The sequence below is a fragment of the Doryrhamphus excisus genome, chromosome 8, assembly GCF_030265055.1.
Source record: "Doryrhamphus excisus isolate RoL2022-K1 chromosome 8, RoL_Dexc_1.0, whole genome shotgun sequence".
Taxonomy (NCBI): Eukaryota; Metazoa; Chordata; class Actinopteri; order Syngnathiformes; family Syngnathidae; genus Doryrhamphus; species Doryrhamphus excisus.
Genome location: NC_080473.1, coordinates 22011806 through 22025215, shown reverse-complemented (window position 1 = coordinate 22025215; position 13410 = coordinate 22011806). Strand labels below are relative to the sequence as shown.

Sequence of the window (13410 nt, the reverse complement as noted above, 5' to 3'; positions counted from 1 at the left end):
TATTTCATACTTGGAGCAACATTTTCTTCAAAATTTCACCTCTAAAGCTGCACTAAACTTGAAAAATACAATTTCATCTCTTAACTTTTTCTTCCTCCCACATTCCAAAAACATGCTAGGTTAATTGGCCACTCCAAATTGTCCATAGGTATGAATGTGAGTGTGAATGGTTGTTTGTCTATATGTGCCCTGTGATTGGCTGGCCACCAGTCCAGGGTGTACCCCGCCTCTCGCCCAAAGACAGCTGGGATAGGCTCCAGCACCCCCGCTGAATGAATGAATGAAGTCCTTAGTTAATTAAGTCCTTATTTTTTGTCAATTTGTGGTCATTTTAGGGAAAAAAAGTCATATTATTCAGAATAATGTAATTTTTTAGGAGAATTAAGTTGCGCTACTAAACAATTTCTCCCTTTTTGTTGTCAAGAAATGATATTTTGCTGAAAGTTAGCTATGTTCTACTGCTGAAGAACGAGATAAAGGCAGAAACAAACTTTGTTTTCTAAAGAAAGACAAAAGTCTAATCTTTCTTTTGGTATTGCCAGTGGTGGGGGGGGGTCTTTTGAAAACTGTCTGGTGTGATTATGGGGTGAGAGATGCACTAAATGCATCTCCATGTAGTGTCCCTGCAGGAAAATACAAGGAGGCAAAATGAGTGAAGGTTGCGACCCAGCAACCTCACGCCCTCACCTCCTGTCCCTGGACCGTGATCGGCTCCGGCGGTTGGACCTGTGGCTCCTGCTGCTTGTCACCCTGCTTCCGGAGGATGACGACGATGAAGAGGACGATGAACGGCGACGTTGTTTCCGTTTCTTTCTGCTCCTGCTTTCCTCGTCACTGCTGGATGTGTGGCGACCCATGCTGGTTGGCTGTCAGCTGGGGGGACAAACATACACGCAGAGACGGTTCATGCTTATCAACGCTTCACAAGTTAACAAAAAAACAGCTTAAACAAGTAACAGAAGGTGCGGTTTATCTTTAAATGGACCTTGGAGGAAAACCGAGCATTCCTGCTGCATATTTATGTCTTACAGCACCATCTCTTTAGCGACGTTTTGTTTGGACTGAGTGGTTAGCTAGCTGGCTAACTAGCAAGCTAACACGGCTAACTCAAACAACGTACGTTCTAAATCTGTGACTTTACAGACGTCCACTTTGGCGCACCAATGACAAAGATGCCGAATTTCTCTTACGGGGGGTAAACGAGTGAAAATAATATAATCTAATTTATAAATATAGCTTCTCACCGGCGTTGTAGAGCTACACAACACACATGCGATGCACAGCCGGGCAAAAGTAGTCAAATTTGAGAGCCTCGATTGAGTAGGAGTCTGTCTAGTTAAGCGCAAACCAATCGATGGATCGACTGCTTTGGTCTTATGACGTTTTGAGTGTCTTTTCGTCGTTTTTTTCCCCTTAAGAAGTTAATTCTAATGTATATTTTGTTCTCCAATACATTTATTAATAAAACCGCTTTAGAAAGATGAAGTTTAGTCAGGTGATTTCAACAATATTCTAAATCTAAACACAACACCGCATATAGGTCGTATTATAGTAAGTAACAACACAAAAACAATAAAATGATGTCTCAGTGATTTGACAATGATCATTTAATTAATTAACGCTCTGTTTCAACGGAGATTAATTTCATCGATTTACCTTCAAGTATCATGCTGTAGGGTCTGCAGTTAATTGAAGATAAATGTTTATGCATGACATAGGCTACACACACACACACACACACACACACACATATATATATAGACTATATATATGAAAAGCATGCACATTCGTTTGCAGCATTGAGCTAATTTGAATGAGGTGATCTTTGCCACACATGAAGGCATCGTTCACACGAGTCCGGGCTAAACAGCATTAATTGCAGCATGGAAAAATGAAGAGTGCAAACACATTAGGAGGCAGTAGGTGCAGATGAATCCATAATACAATTTGCCTGCAACAAATTAATTCGGGTTGCAGGGTAAACAGGATGCTCATCACCTCAATTAGGGATTCATGCTGCTTTCAGCATGCAGTAATTAATGCCTAAAGGTTCGCGCTGGAAAAAAAAAGTCGTTAATATTTAATCCGGAGGAATTATTATCATGGCGTGGAAACACATTATCAATAAACACGTTTAGCATCAAACTCATCCGGGAGTTTTTCCTTTCATTTGATCAAAAATTTAAAAAATGAACCTGTTTTAATGGGTATTTAATTTCTTTGAGTGTTTTTGTTTATTCTGCAAACACAGACAATAACACTAATAGCAGTGATTTCTCTAGCAGTAATTAGAGCCCATTGGCAACGTGGCGCGTTAATTGAACGTTTAGCTGCTATTTAACACCATAACCATGGCCCTAAAAGGCCCGCTGAGGATTACTATGTAGCGGTATTATTATTATTACTAATGCTCATCATTTTAAGCCTCATCATCTGCAAATTAGAAGGCAACACCGGAATGACTAAACCAAAAAAAGAAGTGGCTTAATTCTATACTGGTACGTTTAGCATTTTTAATTAAACGTGAAATCGCACTTATGTTGATTTATAGCAGGGGTCTCAAACACGCGGCCCGCGGGCCAAATGTGGCCCGCAGGACACTAGTTTGATATGAAAGTTTAAAGTTTGATATGGATGCTGTATGGTATCATGTACCCAGAAAAAATGATTACGTTTGATTCATGTTCATGTTAAAGGTTAAATAACTGTTAATAGTTATCCTCCCTATCCGTGTGGAAGTGGTAAGTTTTTGGCTATTTAAGTTGAAAGGAAATAACTTGAAGGCTACCGTTTAGGTGGCTAGCTCTCCAGTTTGCGAGTTAGCATGTGTCTCAAGACCCTGCAGTTGCGCAATATGTTGTAAATAAAAAGAGTATAAATGTGACTATAGTCGTGTTTTGTCATGTCTACAGGGCTCTAATAATGCTTTGTTCATTTTAATCTGAAAAAAATCATTTGTCTACCCACCAACTATATGTGCTTTCTTAACTTTTTATTATTATTATTATATTTATTTATTACTGATTGATTGATTTTCTTTATTCTTGATTTGTTTATTTATTTTTCATCTTATTTTGTGTAGAAAAATAAAAATTAAGATATGTGAGAACAGTGGAATGTTTTATCAGAGCTTTTATTCTAGAAAATTGGAACCAAAGCGAAGTTTTTTTTTTAAATTGTTTTTAATAAATGCGTTTTTTTTTTTTTTTGGAAAACCTGATGGTCCAGTCTCACCCAGACCCGAGCTCCAGTGGCCCCCAAGCAAACGTCAATGAGTTGAGAGTGATGTCCGAAAAGGAGCAGGAAGAAGCAGAAGTGGTGTGTGTTTTAACACCTGTTACTGCTTTCTAAGAATAGTCTATAGGATGAAATAAATAAATACTTCACAAATAAGGATATATAATATATTATTGATTGAATTGAATGTATTTTAATGACGCATGCGTGGTCACTTTACGTTGAAGGAGATACACACCAACTGCTTTTGTTTGGTATCCTAGTATTTTGGTACCTGACTGTGATTTTAGTGATGAAGTGAGTCAGAAGTCCTCATCCGTGGGCTCCAGTCTTGTCATTTCCACGTATCAGTAAGCCACACCCCTGCAGAGGAGAGAGAGAGAGAGAGAGAGTAAAAAAAGAGAGCTAGATCCATTGCATTCTCTGGGGTGTTTAAAAAGTAACTGAGGACAATAGCAGCCAATGAGAGCTTAATTAAATTAATTAGTCCTTCTTGTCAATCTTGGATTAATAGCCAATAGCAGCAGAGGTGCAGCTTAATGTTTTTTTTTTACTCTCTCACTTCCAGGAGGGTGGACGATGTTGAGTACAGGGGGGGGGGGGGGGGGTGTATGGGGGGGGCTCATCCCGGCATCCTGAGGGGAGGTAATTTGCACGGATCAAGGGGGCAAGGCGCCGCCAAGTATAAATAGTGTGACTTCAATAGAGGATCACCAGCAGGTTCCCAAGTCCGCAGCACCAAAGGAGGAGAAATTGGCCGAGAAGGAAGACGCGCGTCTTTAAGTGCCATTTTTGGGGTTGTTGTTGTTGCGGTGCCTTCCTAGAGAGTTGGCAGCATCACCTCCGTTTTCAAGGGGGCCCCACCATTGATGTCTTAAGCTGTCGTGGAGCAAAGGGAGCCTGCGTGTGTGCGTGTGAGTGAGTGCGTGTTTGTGCGTGTCTGTGTGCGTGAGAGAGAGAGTGGCGTGTTCTTTTTTCTTCTCTTTTGAGAGAGGAGAGGAGAAAGAGTGATGGAAGAGCTCACCGCCTTCGTGTCGAAGTCTTTCGATCAAAAAGTCAAGGAGAAGAAGGAGGTGATCACCTACAGGGAGGTGCTGGAGACCGGCGCGGCAAGAGCGGGGAGCCGGGAGAGTTTAACCGCGGAGTCCGGCGGTCGAGAGGAGGCGGCGGCGGCGGCGGTTGTAGCCCGGAACGTGGCGCTCTCGCCGGGCAGGGACACGGACGTGCTCGGGCCGGAGAGAACCAGAGACGCCGGTAGTCCCAAACTCATCGACGGTAAGGAGAGTCGATACTTGGGTATGGATCTCCTAGGGAGGAAGTCCATAGGCTAAATAAACCTTCTCCATTGGGTTAAATCCACTGAATTTGCCTGATTATCAGGTCCGATGAGCAAGGCATCCATTATTATCAACATGCTTTAGATTCACTTTCGTTTATTATTGTTGCAGCGATTTTCTTTGAACAAAAATATTTACATTAACTCGTAAAAAAAACACCAGGAATTGTAAAAATACAACATTATTCGAAAAAGTGGCGTTTAGTAAGCCTAATTAAATCTAAAACAATTGCAGCCTTTTTTGTTGCCTGTTTAAAAAAGCATAATCATTATTAAATGCATGAATTGCATACTCGCCGTAATTCAAGTCCATTATTATTCTTTTTTGCAAACAAAGCATTCTAAAATGATTGTTTACTTCACATCGAATGTTTAAAATATCATTTATGGTCAAATTCATACGAAATGACTTTATAACCAACATTGAGTTTCACCATACATCAGAAGTGTATCAATTATTATTATTATATTATTGTTTTTTAGCCCCCCAAAAATAAATGAATGAACTTAAAAATTTCATTTTATTAATCAAACTTGTTTAATTGTATTTTTTGCATAAAATACTTTCTAGAATGCCTTGCCGTTGACTGTTTAAATGAGTATTTTAATGATAAAGTGCATAATAAATTGCACAATTTACGTCATATGCACGGTGCAGCAACAACAAACAGAATCTCAGTACAATAGTGTATTAAAAATAATAATGTTTATGCATTAAAAAAGAGAGGGGAATGATGCAAGTCCTGTTATGTGCACAGGTGGAAGATCTGCTCATCACACGTTTTATTTAGGAACATATGCAGGCTTGTTTAAGTGCATTGAAGTGAATAAATGATAAAGATTTAGACGAGGAAGCTAAATTTAAAGTGCACATATTTAATATTTGTCTGCTTTGCGTCCATTCAATCCTGACGTTTTATTAATAAAAAGCATTTTTTTAATGTAAAAAGGTGATCAAAAGGCGATCAAAAAAGGTTGTTAAAATGTGACCGTGTGTTTTGTGCGTGGATCACACACACAGCATCCGTGGGCACAGCGCTTGCATATTTATAAGCAGTTAATAATTAAAGAGCTTTATGTAGCTCGACAAAACATCCGAGCTCTGATCGTTTTTTGAGGTTTTGGAAAAGGGGGGGGGGGGGGTGCGTGGGTACGTCTCCGGATCACACGGTTCTAGGTCTCACTGCGTTTTACGTGATTCCAATTTGGAAAATTTCCGCACAGAATAACCTTGGCTTAAAATGTCATTATTTGGAATGACATGTCAATCACGCAAAATTGCAAAAAAAAAAAAAAAAAAAAGAGTGACGTGTCGCTTCCACCCGGACAGGAAGCATGAAGGAGAGTAAAGAGGAGTCCAAGCCCATGGAGGATGAGGCCCAGACCAAAATCAAGCAGAGAAGAAGCCGGACTAACTTCACCCTGGAGCAGCTCAACGAGCTGGAGAGGCTCTTCGACGAGACCCACTACCCGGACGCCTTCATGCGGGAGGAGCTGAGCCAGAGGCTGGGGCTGTCCGAGGCCCGGGTGCAGGTTAGGAACATGCCAGCTTTTTACCAAAACAAAACAAAACACATCATTAAGTGATCATAATAATGCATGGAAATCACTTTGCATACAAAAAATCTCATTTATTCTGCTAAATAATTATACGTCCTAATTTATATTAATAATTGGACCCGATTTTTAAAAAATGCAACCAGGACAGGACTCTAATTGTTATATTTAAATCATGTTTTTAATTCTGCTCATTATTATTTTTGCCTTATTTGCTTTTTTATTTTTTATTTTTAACAAAAATGAATACATTTCCAATCCTGGGGTGGTTTTAATTCGATTTGAAAGCCACCTGAGCATGCGCACATGGTGCCATGAATAAATAGCGCATTTTCATCCATGAATGCTTGATTTGAATCCTCATATCCTCATATCCTCATATCCTCATTATCCACATTGAATGCAGCACTATCAGCGTGCGTGTGTGCGTGTGCGTGTGCGTGTACATGGCCTGGTGCATGTTACCATGAGGGCCCATGAGCAAAGACCATCTGGGCGAGAAACCCAGTAAGGCTTCCAAAAGAGGATGGAGAGGGTGGGGTGGTGGTGGTCTTCAGACATGTGTAATGAGAGCATTTGGGAGGGGGTGGGGGGGTGTGGGGGGGGTGACACAATGTAGCTCCTCTTATTTGATTCATCACCAATGTCATTGCCACTCCATAGTTTTCATGGGAGAAATATTCAATATTCCGGATAATAATAATAATAATAATAATAATACCGCAGCTCATGAGGCTTGTTTTTGTGGAGGTGTGCCCCAAGCCTGAATTAGACCCCCCCCCCCCCAATAAGAGGCATTGTGTCAGGGATTTGCATACATTAAATGTTTTCTTTCCCCATGCAGCCCAAATCTAAATCTGCTATAGAAACATTTTCTTTGCTTTTCTTCTTTTATCCAAGCACCTTTAGAAACCCTCACATCAAATCAATAATTGGGAAAAATGTAATAAATATATTTATTCTTAAAATGGTATTTTTTAATGGATAGGCAACAATAATGAATTGTAGTGGTGGTTTAATGAAAGCAAAAGCAGTGCAAGAAGAGAAGGCAGAAATGAGCATGATGATAAAACTGCTGCTATTCGAGTCCATCCAAGTCTTCAGGGACGCCGCTTGTATAGAAAGATGAAACGGACGCTGACAAGGTTATTTATTATACTCCAATCGTCCTGCTCATCTCCACAAGGGTTGTTTCTATTTGCCTCAAATGGGATTCAATACCTTTGAGTGTTTGAGTTTTTTTTCATGGATTATTTGCACATTTGCCTCTTGAAGTGTAAGAGTGAAAATTAAGCAGCAGCGTTAATATTTCACTGTAGATCAGGGGTCTCAAACTCAATTTACCTGGGGGCCACTGGAGCTAGGGTCTGGGTGAGACTGGGCCGCATCAGGTTTTACAAAAAACAAAAACAAAAACGCATTTATTAAAAACATTTTTTTTTTAAACTTCACTTTGGTTCCAATTTTCTACAAGAAAAGCTCTGATAAAACATTCCACTGTTCTCAAATATCTTACTTTTTATTTTTCTACACAAAATAAGATGAAAAATAAATAAACAAATCAAGAATAAAGAAAATCAATCAATCAGTAATAAATAAATATAATAATAATAATAAAAAGTTAAGAAAGCACATATAGTTGGTGGGTAGACAAATGATTTTTTTCATATTAAAATGAACAAAGCATTATTAGAGCCCTGTAGACATGACAAAACACGACTATAGTCACATTTATACTCTTTTTATTTACAACATATTGCGCAACTGCAGGGTCTCGAGACACATGCTAACTCGCAAACTAGAGAGCTAGCCACCTAAACGGTAGCCTTCAAGTTATTTCCTTTCAACTTAAATAGCCAAAAACTTACCACTTCCACACGGATAGGGAGGATAACTATTAACAGTTATTTCACCTTTAACATGAACATGAATCAAACGTAATCATTTTTTCTGGGTACATGATACCATACAGCATCCATATCAAACTTTAAACTTTCATATCAAGGCGGGGGCCTCAAACTAGTGTCCTGTGGGCCGCACTTGGCCCGCAGGCCGCGTGTTTGAGACCCCTTTGGGATAGTTTTTGTTGTCACATGCAGTGAGATATTAGACAAGCAAGTGGCAATGAGTAATTTGTAATTAATTCCCTGCAGGTTTGGTTCCAGAACAGAAGAGCCAAATGCAGGAAGCAAGAGAACCAGTTACATAAAGGTATAAAGTACTGACCGCGTTCTATTCTATTCTATTCTATTCTATTCTATTCTATTCTATTCTATTCTATTCTATTCTATTCTATTCTATTCTATTCTATTCTATTCTATTCTATTCTAATCTGTTTTCCTAGCGTCTCATTGCTGGTTCTGTTGTCTTCTTCAGGAGTCCTGATCGGAGCGGCCAACCAGTTTGAAGCTTGTCGCGTGGCGCCATATGTCAACGTGGGGGCTTTACGGATGCCATTCCAACAGGCAAGTTGCTTTGCGGGGCCCCTTGTAAGGCCCGCTAGACACACACGCTGCTGTGTTGGCACACGGAGAGCGGATGCCACGCCACGCAAACGTTGTGCCAACACAGCAGGGCTTGGGATTGGGTGGCGTCTCCGTTATTGCAACGATCATCTTATGCTTTTTTTGTTTTGAACCTACACCCGAGGTGTCCAAAGTCTGGCCCTGCAGGGGCCTTTGGCAGGCAGCAGTTGTTGGGGGGGGGTTTGGCCCGTATGCTGACAACCAAAGACCGATTAGATGTAATGAAGATACAAAATACCAATATCCGATATATCCATATTGTCCAGCAATTCATAACCTATCAAAATGCCCCCAATCACTGTACTTATACATTCCTAAATAACAGATATTATGTTTACACTGTTTCCAGCAAATGCATTTAGAAAAATTAAATGATTTTAAGCATGGGTCTCAAACACGCGGCCCGCAGGCCAAATGTGGCTCACAGGACACTAGTTTGAGGCCTAGTATGGATGCTGTATGGTATCATGTACCCAGAAAAAATGATTACGTTTGATTCATGTTCATGTTAAAGGTTAAATAACTGTTAATAGTTATCCTCCCTATCCGTGTGGAAGTGGTAAGTTTTTGGCTATTTAAGTTGAAAGGAAATAACTTGAAGGCTACCGTTTAGGTGGCTAGCTCTCTAGTTTGCGAGTTAGCATGTGTCTCAAGACCCTGCAGTTGCGCAATATGTTGTAAATAAAAAGAGTATAAATGTGACTATAGTCGTGTTTTGTCATGTCTACAGGGCTCTAATAATGCTTTGTTCATTTTAATATGAAAAAAATCATTTGTCTACCCACCAACTATATGTGCTTTCTTAACTTTTTATTATTATTGTTATATTTATTTATTACTGATTGATTGATTTTCTTTATTCTTGATTTGTTTATTTATTTTTCATCTTATTTTGTTTAGAAAAATAAAAAGTCTCACCCAGACCCGAAATTGAGTTTGAAACCCCTATTTTAAGAATAATTCTCGTATATTTATGAAATCAGGGTAGGCAGTAAATGTAAAAAAAACCCAAACATCCATCATAGATTTGTATTGTACAGTCATGAGAAACAAAATAATATATAAAATATTCAAATTTACCAAAACATGACTGACTTGACTGATAAATGAAGCCCCATAAGTCAGATTGACTTGAAATTTCTCAAACCTCCCACCTTGCATTTAGAGTGTTTGTTTGAATCAGTAGGAAATTGGGTCCCCACTTTTCGGGGGATTACGTGCAAGGACACCTGGCGAATCGAAACGTCCACACACTCCTTGAGCTTGACAGTGACCTTCTCCTCCGATTTCAGATCAATATTTGCAATAAAAGTGACTGCTGTAAATGATACATTAGATAAGGTGCCGGACCCTTACAGTATAGTAGTATAAAACGATAAGTACTCGCCAATAATGGATGATGGAATAGGAGGCCAGGTGGAGCCTTGAACCTTTTAATATATTGATTTTTTTAAACTTGAAAAAAATTTTTTGATTTTTTTTTAAACTCGAAAAAAAATTATTGATTTTTTTAAGCCAAAAAAAAATCTCTGACAAATTTCATATAATAGGGCAAAAGCAGGCTAATAAGAAAGCCAATAAGCAGGCTAATACTAGCCTACTACTACTACTACTACTACTAGTAGTAGTAGTAGTAATCATCAGAAGAAGAATAATAATGATAGTAATAATAACAAGCTAATAATAATAATAATATAATAATGGTTATTATATCATTGAGCACTGTCCACTGGTTTTGCAGTATAGATTGTGTGTACTTGTGTACATTTAATGGTGGCCTAAAACTATTGAGTATTTCGACTAAATCTGTCCAAAAGTGGGAAAATGATATCTTGGTTCTTGTTCCTTATTTGTTTTTTGTTCCATTATGTCATTGGATGGTCATATCACCTCATGATATATACCTATGCTACTTCAGTATGTGACAAAAAATTAAAAAATAATAAATAAAACAAACAAAATAAAAAAATGAAAAACATAAAAAAAAATACACTTAAACTATATTATGAAAGCAGGAAGTGAACAAATGTAAGAGTTAGTGATTGTAAAAGTACCAGATGGAGGGGTAGGATTTAATAAGCTTTGCTTCTTCCTACTCCTTTTGGACATGTGGAACTGGGAACTGATTATGGGATGCACTCAATTGGAATCTGATGCATGTTCTAATGAAATGAAACCATAAAATCTATGAAATCCACCGAATGCTAGCTTATCCCCTGAAGCATTTGGACCCCAATCCAGAAGTGACTGTGAGTAATTTTGTTGATGACAAAGCATTTTTACTTCCGATGTCAAATAAGCTTATGGCTGTAAATGCCCCCAGGGCCGGATTTTGGACACCTGTGTTTTTAACGGCTAGCCACCCCCTGCGCTATTAAGAAAAGTACAGTAAACCTGGGATATATCGGATTCAATTGTTCCCACTGGTTTTGTCCGATATAAGCGAAATCCGTTATATGCGTATACCGGTAAATGTCCGTTTTACGCATATATGGGATTTATATCCGGTATATGCGTAAATGGGATTTTATCCGTTATAAAAAGGCACTTCCTTGACTATGTTTCCAATGTACCTGGACGCGCAGGCAACGCTGCAAACGCTGCAAATGACGTCGTATAGCGGCCTGTCACCATTCGGCCAATCGGAGCGCCACGATGCGGCCATCCGATATATGCCAGGGAAATTTCATGGAAATGCATTGGAACGGGACTGGAGATTTTGTCCGAAATAGGCCAAATCCGTTATAAAAAATCCGATATATGCAATGAATTTTTATTGGAAATGCATTACAGAAAAATTGGTTCTTTTTTATCTGTCCGTTGTGAGCGAATTTCCGATATATCCGAGTCCGATATGTCCGAGGTTTACTGTAGAAGTGAATGAGCCATCAGCGACTGCCAACTTAACGCATGTTCTCCGCTTCTTTCTTCCCCCCCCCCCCCATGCGTGCGTCCCTTGTAGGATAGTCATTGCAACGTGCCGCCCTTCTCCTTTCAGGTGCAGGCGCAGCTTCAACTGGACAGCGCCGTGGCGCACGCGCAGCACCACCTGCACTCCCACCTGGCGGCGCACGCCCCTTACATGATGTTCCCGGCCCCGCCCTTCGGCTTGCCGCTGGCCACGCTGGCCGCAGAGTCGGCGTCCGCCGCATCCGTGGTGGCCGCCGCCGCCGCCGCTAAGAACACGAGCAAGAACTCCAGCATCGCCGACCTGAGACTGAAGGCCAAAAAACACGCGGCGGCGTTGGGCCTGTGACGTCACAGAAGGACGCAAACGAACTATTGTTTTTTTTTCTAATGAAGGACGACGAGTATAACTATAAGAATATAGGCTATTTATGAGATTATGAAATGTGACTGATAGCCTACGGAGGGGATTTTTTCTACGTCTTGACGGTGAAGAAGAAACGGAGGATGGATGGACGGATGGATGGATGGATGGATGGAGGAGGATGCAGCTGGCAGGTCCATACTTTGTCAAACAAGGCGAACCATTCTGCACTCTGTTTTATTATTCCATGACTATTCGGACTCCACTTGGAACATTTACAGAGGCTGGCCTCGTTCTCGTCCAACACAAAGCCCAAACGTTTGCATGAGTCAACTCTCATTTCCATATTTCACCCTTTTTTTGGACCCGCCCATTCCCGTGAAGGTGAAGCCAGAAATGTGATATCATAATATATGTGCTTTTTTTTTCTTTTTTCTAAGGTGTGTTTTATTTGATCTCCTTTTAAAGGAGCTCGTTATGTTCTATATGTTATATTTAATAACAGTATATAACAAAATACTGTACAAGCGGTACGACACGTGTAAAATATGTTTATACACAGCTAACAGCGCTTTTTTGGAATTATAATTTCCTGTATTTTCACTTTCATGAAAAAAAAAAACAGTTCTGATATTATATCAGAATTTGCTCCAATTTCCCAGAAATTTCCCTTATTTTTTAACGCAAATGTTGACAGGTATTAACAAATTATTATGCAGTTTTTTTGTATTTTTGTTTCCGTGTATGAAAAGTCCCGATCTTCCTGTATGTAAAAATGTTTTTTAATAACAGTGAAAGTGAACTCACCTGAGGCACTGTTTTTTTTTTTTTAAAAAAAGAAAAAAATTCATAAAATTTTCCATCACATGTGAAACGTGAATCCACTTAACCAAAATGTTTTTTTTTGTTCCTATAATAAATGAACTAAAGGTTCTTTACTGAATGCGTTGACATTTTCATTGCTGAATATTATTTATTGGTAAAGCCTTTTTTTAATAATTCATGACTTTGGCGGAAGTCTTTTGATAGCGTGACGAGTGACAGGTCTGTGTGAGGAACATCGCTTGTTCCCGTGCCAAACTCATGCAATATTCATGATTTTTGGTTGTGGAACATTTGGAGAGGAGGACTGATCTGATCATTTTCAGTCGACAAGCTAACAAAACAGGAAGATGGCGGATAAAGAGATTGGTCACTCCTGTTTTTTTTCTAAAACTTACGAAATGCTGTTGTTATTTGGTACTGGAACCTTCTGTTAATACGACTTCATGTGGAGCGGATTCAATCCCCGCCATCTTAATCGCATCTTATTGAACATTTAACCCAATCTTCCACATCCGGATCACCTTACCGTCCCCTCCAAAATTTGTGCACACAAGCAACAACCGAGTGTCCCGAGCTATTAATTAATAGCCGTCTCACACAGTCTGCACTCGTCTGGAAGGATTAAGACGCCAAATCTATTGAATTATTGATCGGGAGCC

At 39.5% G+C, this 13410-nt stretch overlaps 2 protein-coding genes across 7 annotated transcripts in view; one reads left to right on the top strand and one right to left on the bottom strand.

Annotated features, from left to right (window-relative positions):
* Positions 1-13410, bottom strand: part of rsrc1 (arginine/serine-rich coiled-coil 1) — a 162680-nt gene that overhangs the window by 130294 nt on the left and 18976 nt on the right. For 2 of the 5 annotated variants that reach the window (XM_058080729.1, XM_058080728.1), the window contains exons 5-7: positions 5990-6122; positions 3512-3600; positions 688-873 (exon numbers count right to left, since the gene is read on the bottom strand). In XM_058080729.1, coding sequence (XP_057936712.1) covers positions 688-857 — 170 coding nt within the window. In that variant the 5' untranslated portion in view covers positions 858-873; positions 3512-3600; positions 5990-6122. Of the gene's footprint in view, positions 1-687; positions 888-1120; positions 1205-1244; positions 1344-3511; positions 3601-5989; positions 6123-13410 lie in introns of those variants that run through there. The other 3 variants (XM_058080730.1, XM_058080727.1, XM_058080731.1) reach the window with 3 other exon arrangements.
* shox2 (shox homeobox 2) lies at positions 3921-12869 on the top strand. Of its 2 annotated transcripts, none has more exons than XM_058080734.1 (5): positions 3921-4512; positions 5904-6106; positions 8284-8341; positions 8507-8595; positions 11654-12869. In XM_058080734.1, exons 1-5 carry the CDS (start codon positions 4248-4250, stop codon positions 11909-11911), a joined length of 873 nt encoding a protein of 290 aa, XP_057936717.1. In that variant the 5' UTR covers positions 3921-4247; the 3' UTR covers positions 11912-12869. The 2 variants fall into 2 exon arrangements, with proteins under 2 accessions (XP_057936717.1, XP_057936715.1); XM_058080732.1 differs by having other exon boundaries at positions 11618-12869.

Excerpts from the sequence above, each read along its gene's own strand:
- shox2 (XM_058080732.1), top strand. The coding sequence starts at position 4,248 with ATGGAAGAGCTCACCGCCTTCGTGTCGAAGTCTTTCGATCAAAAAGTC. Across the intron at positions 6,107-8,283 it reads TGTCCGAGGCCCGGGTGCAG|GTTTGGTTCCAGAACAGAAG; the intron begins GTTAGGAACATG and ends AATTCCCTGCAG. Across the intron at positions 8,342-8,506 it reads AGAGAACCAGTTACATAAAG|GAGTCCTGATCGGAGCGGCC; the intron begins GTATAAAGTACT and ends TGTCTTCTTCAG.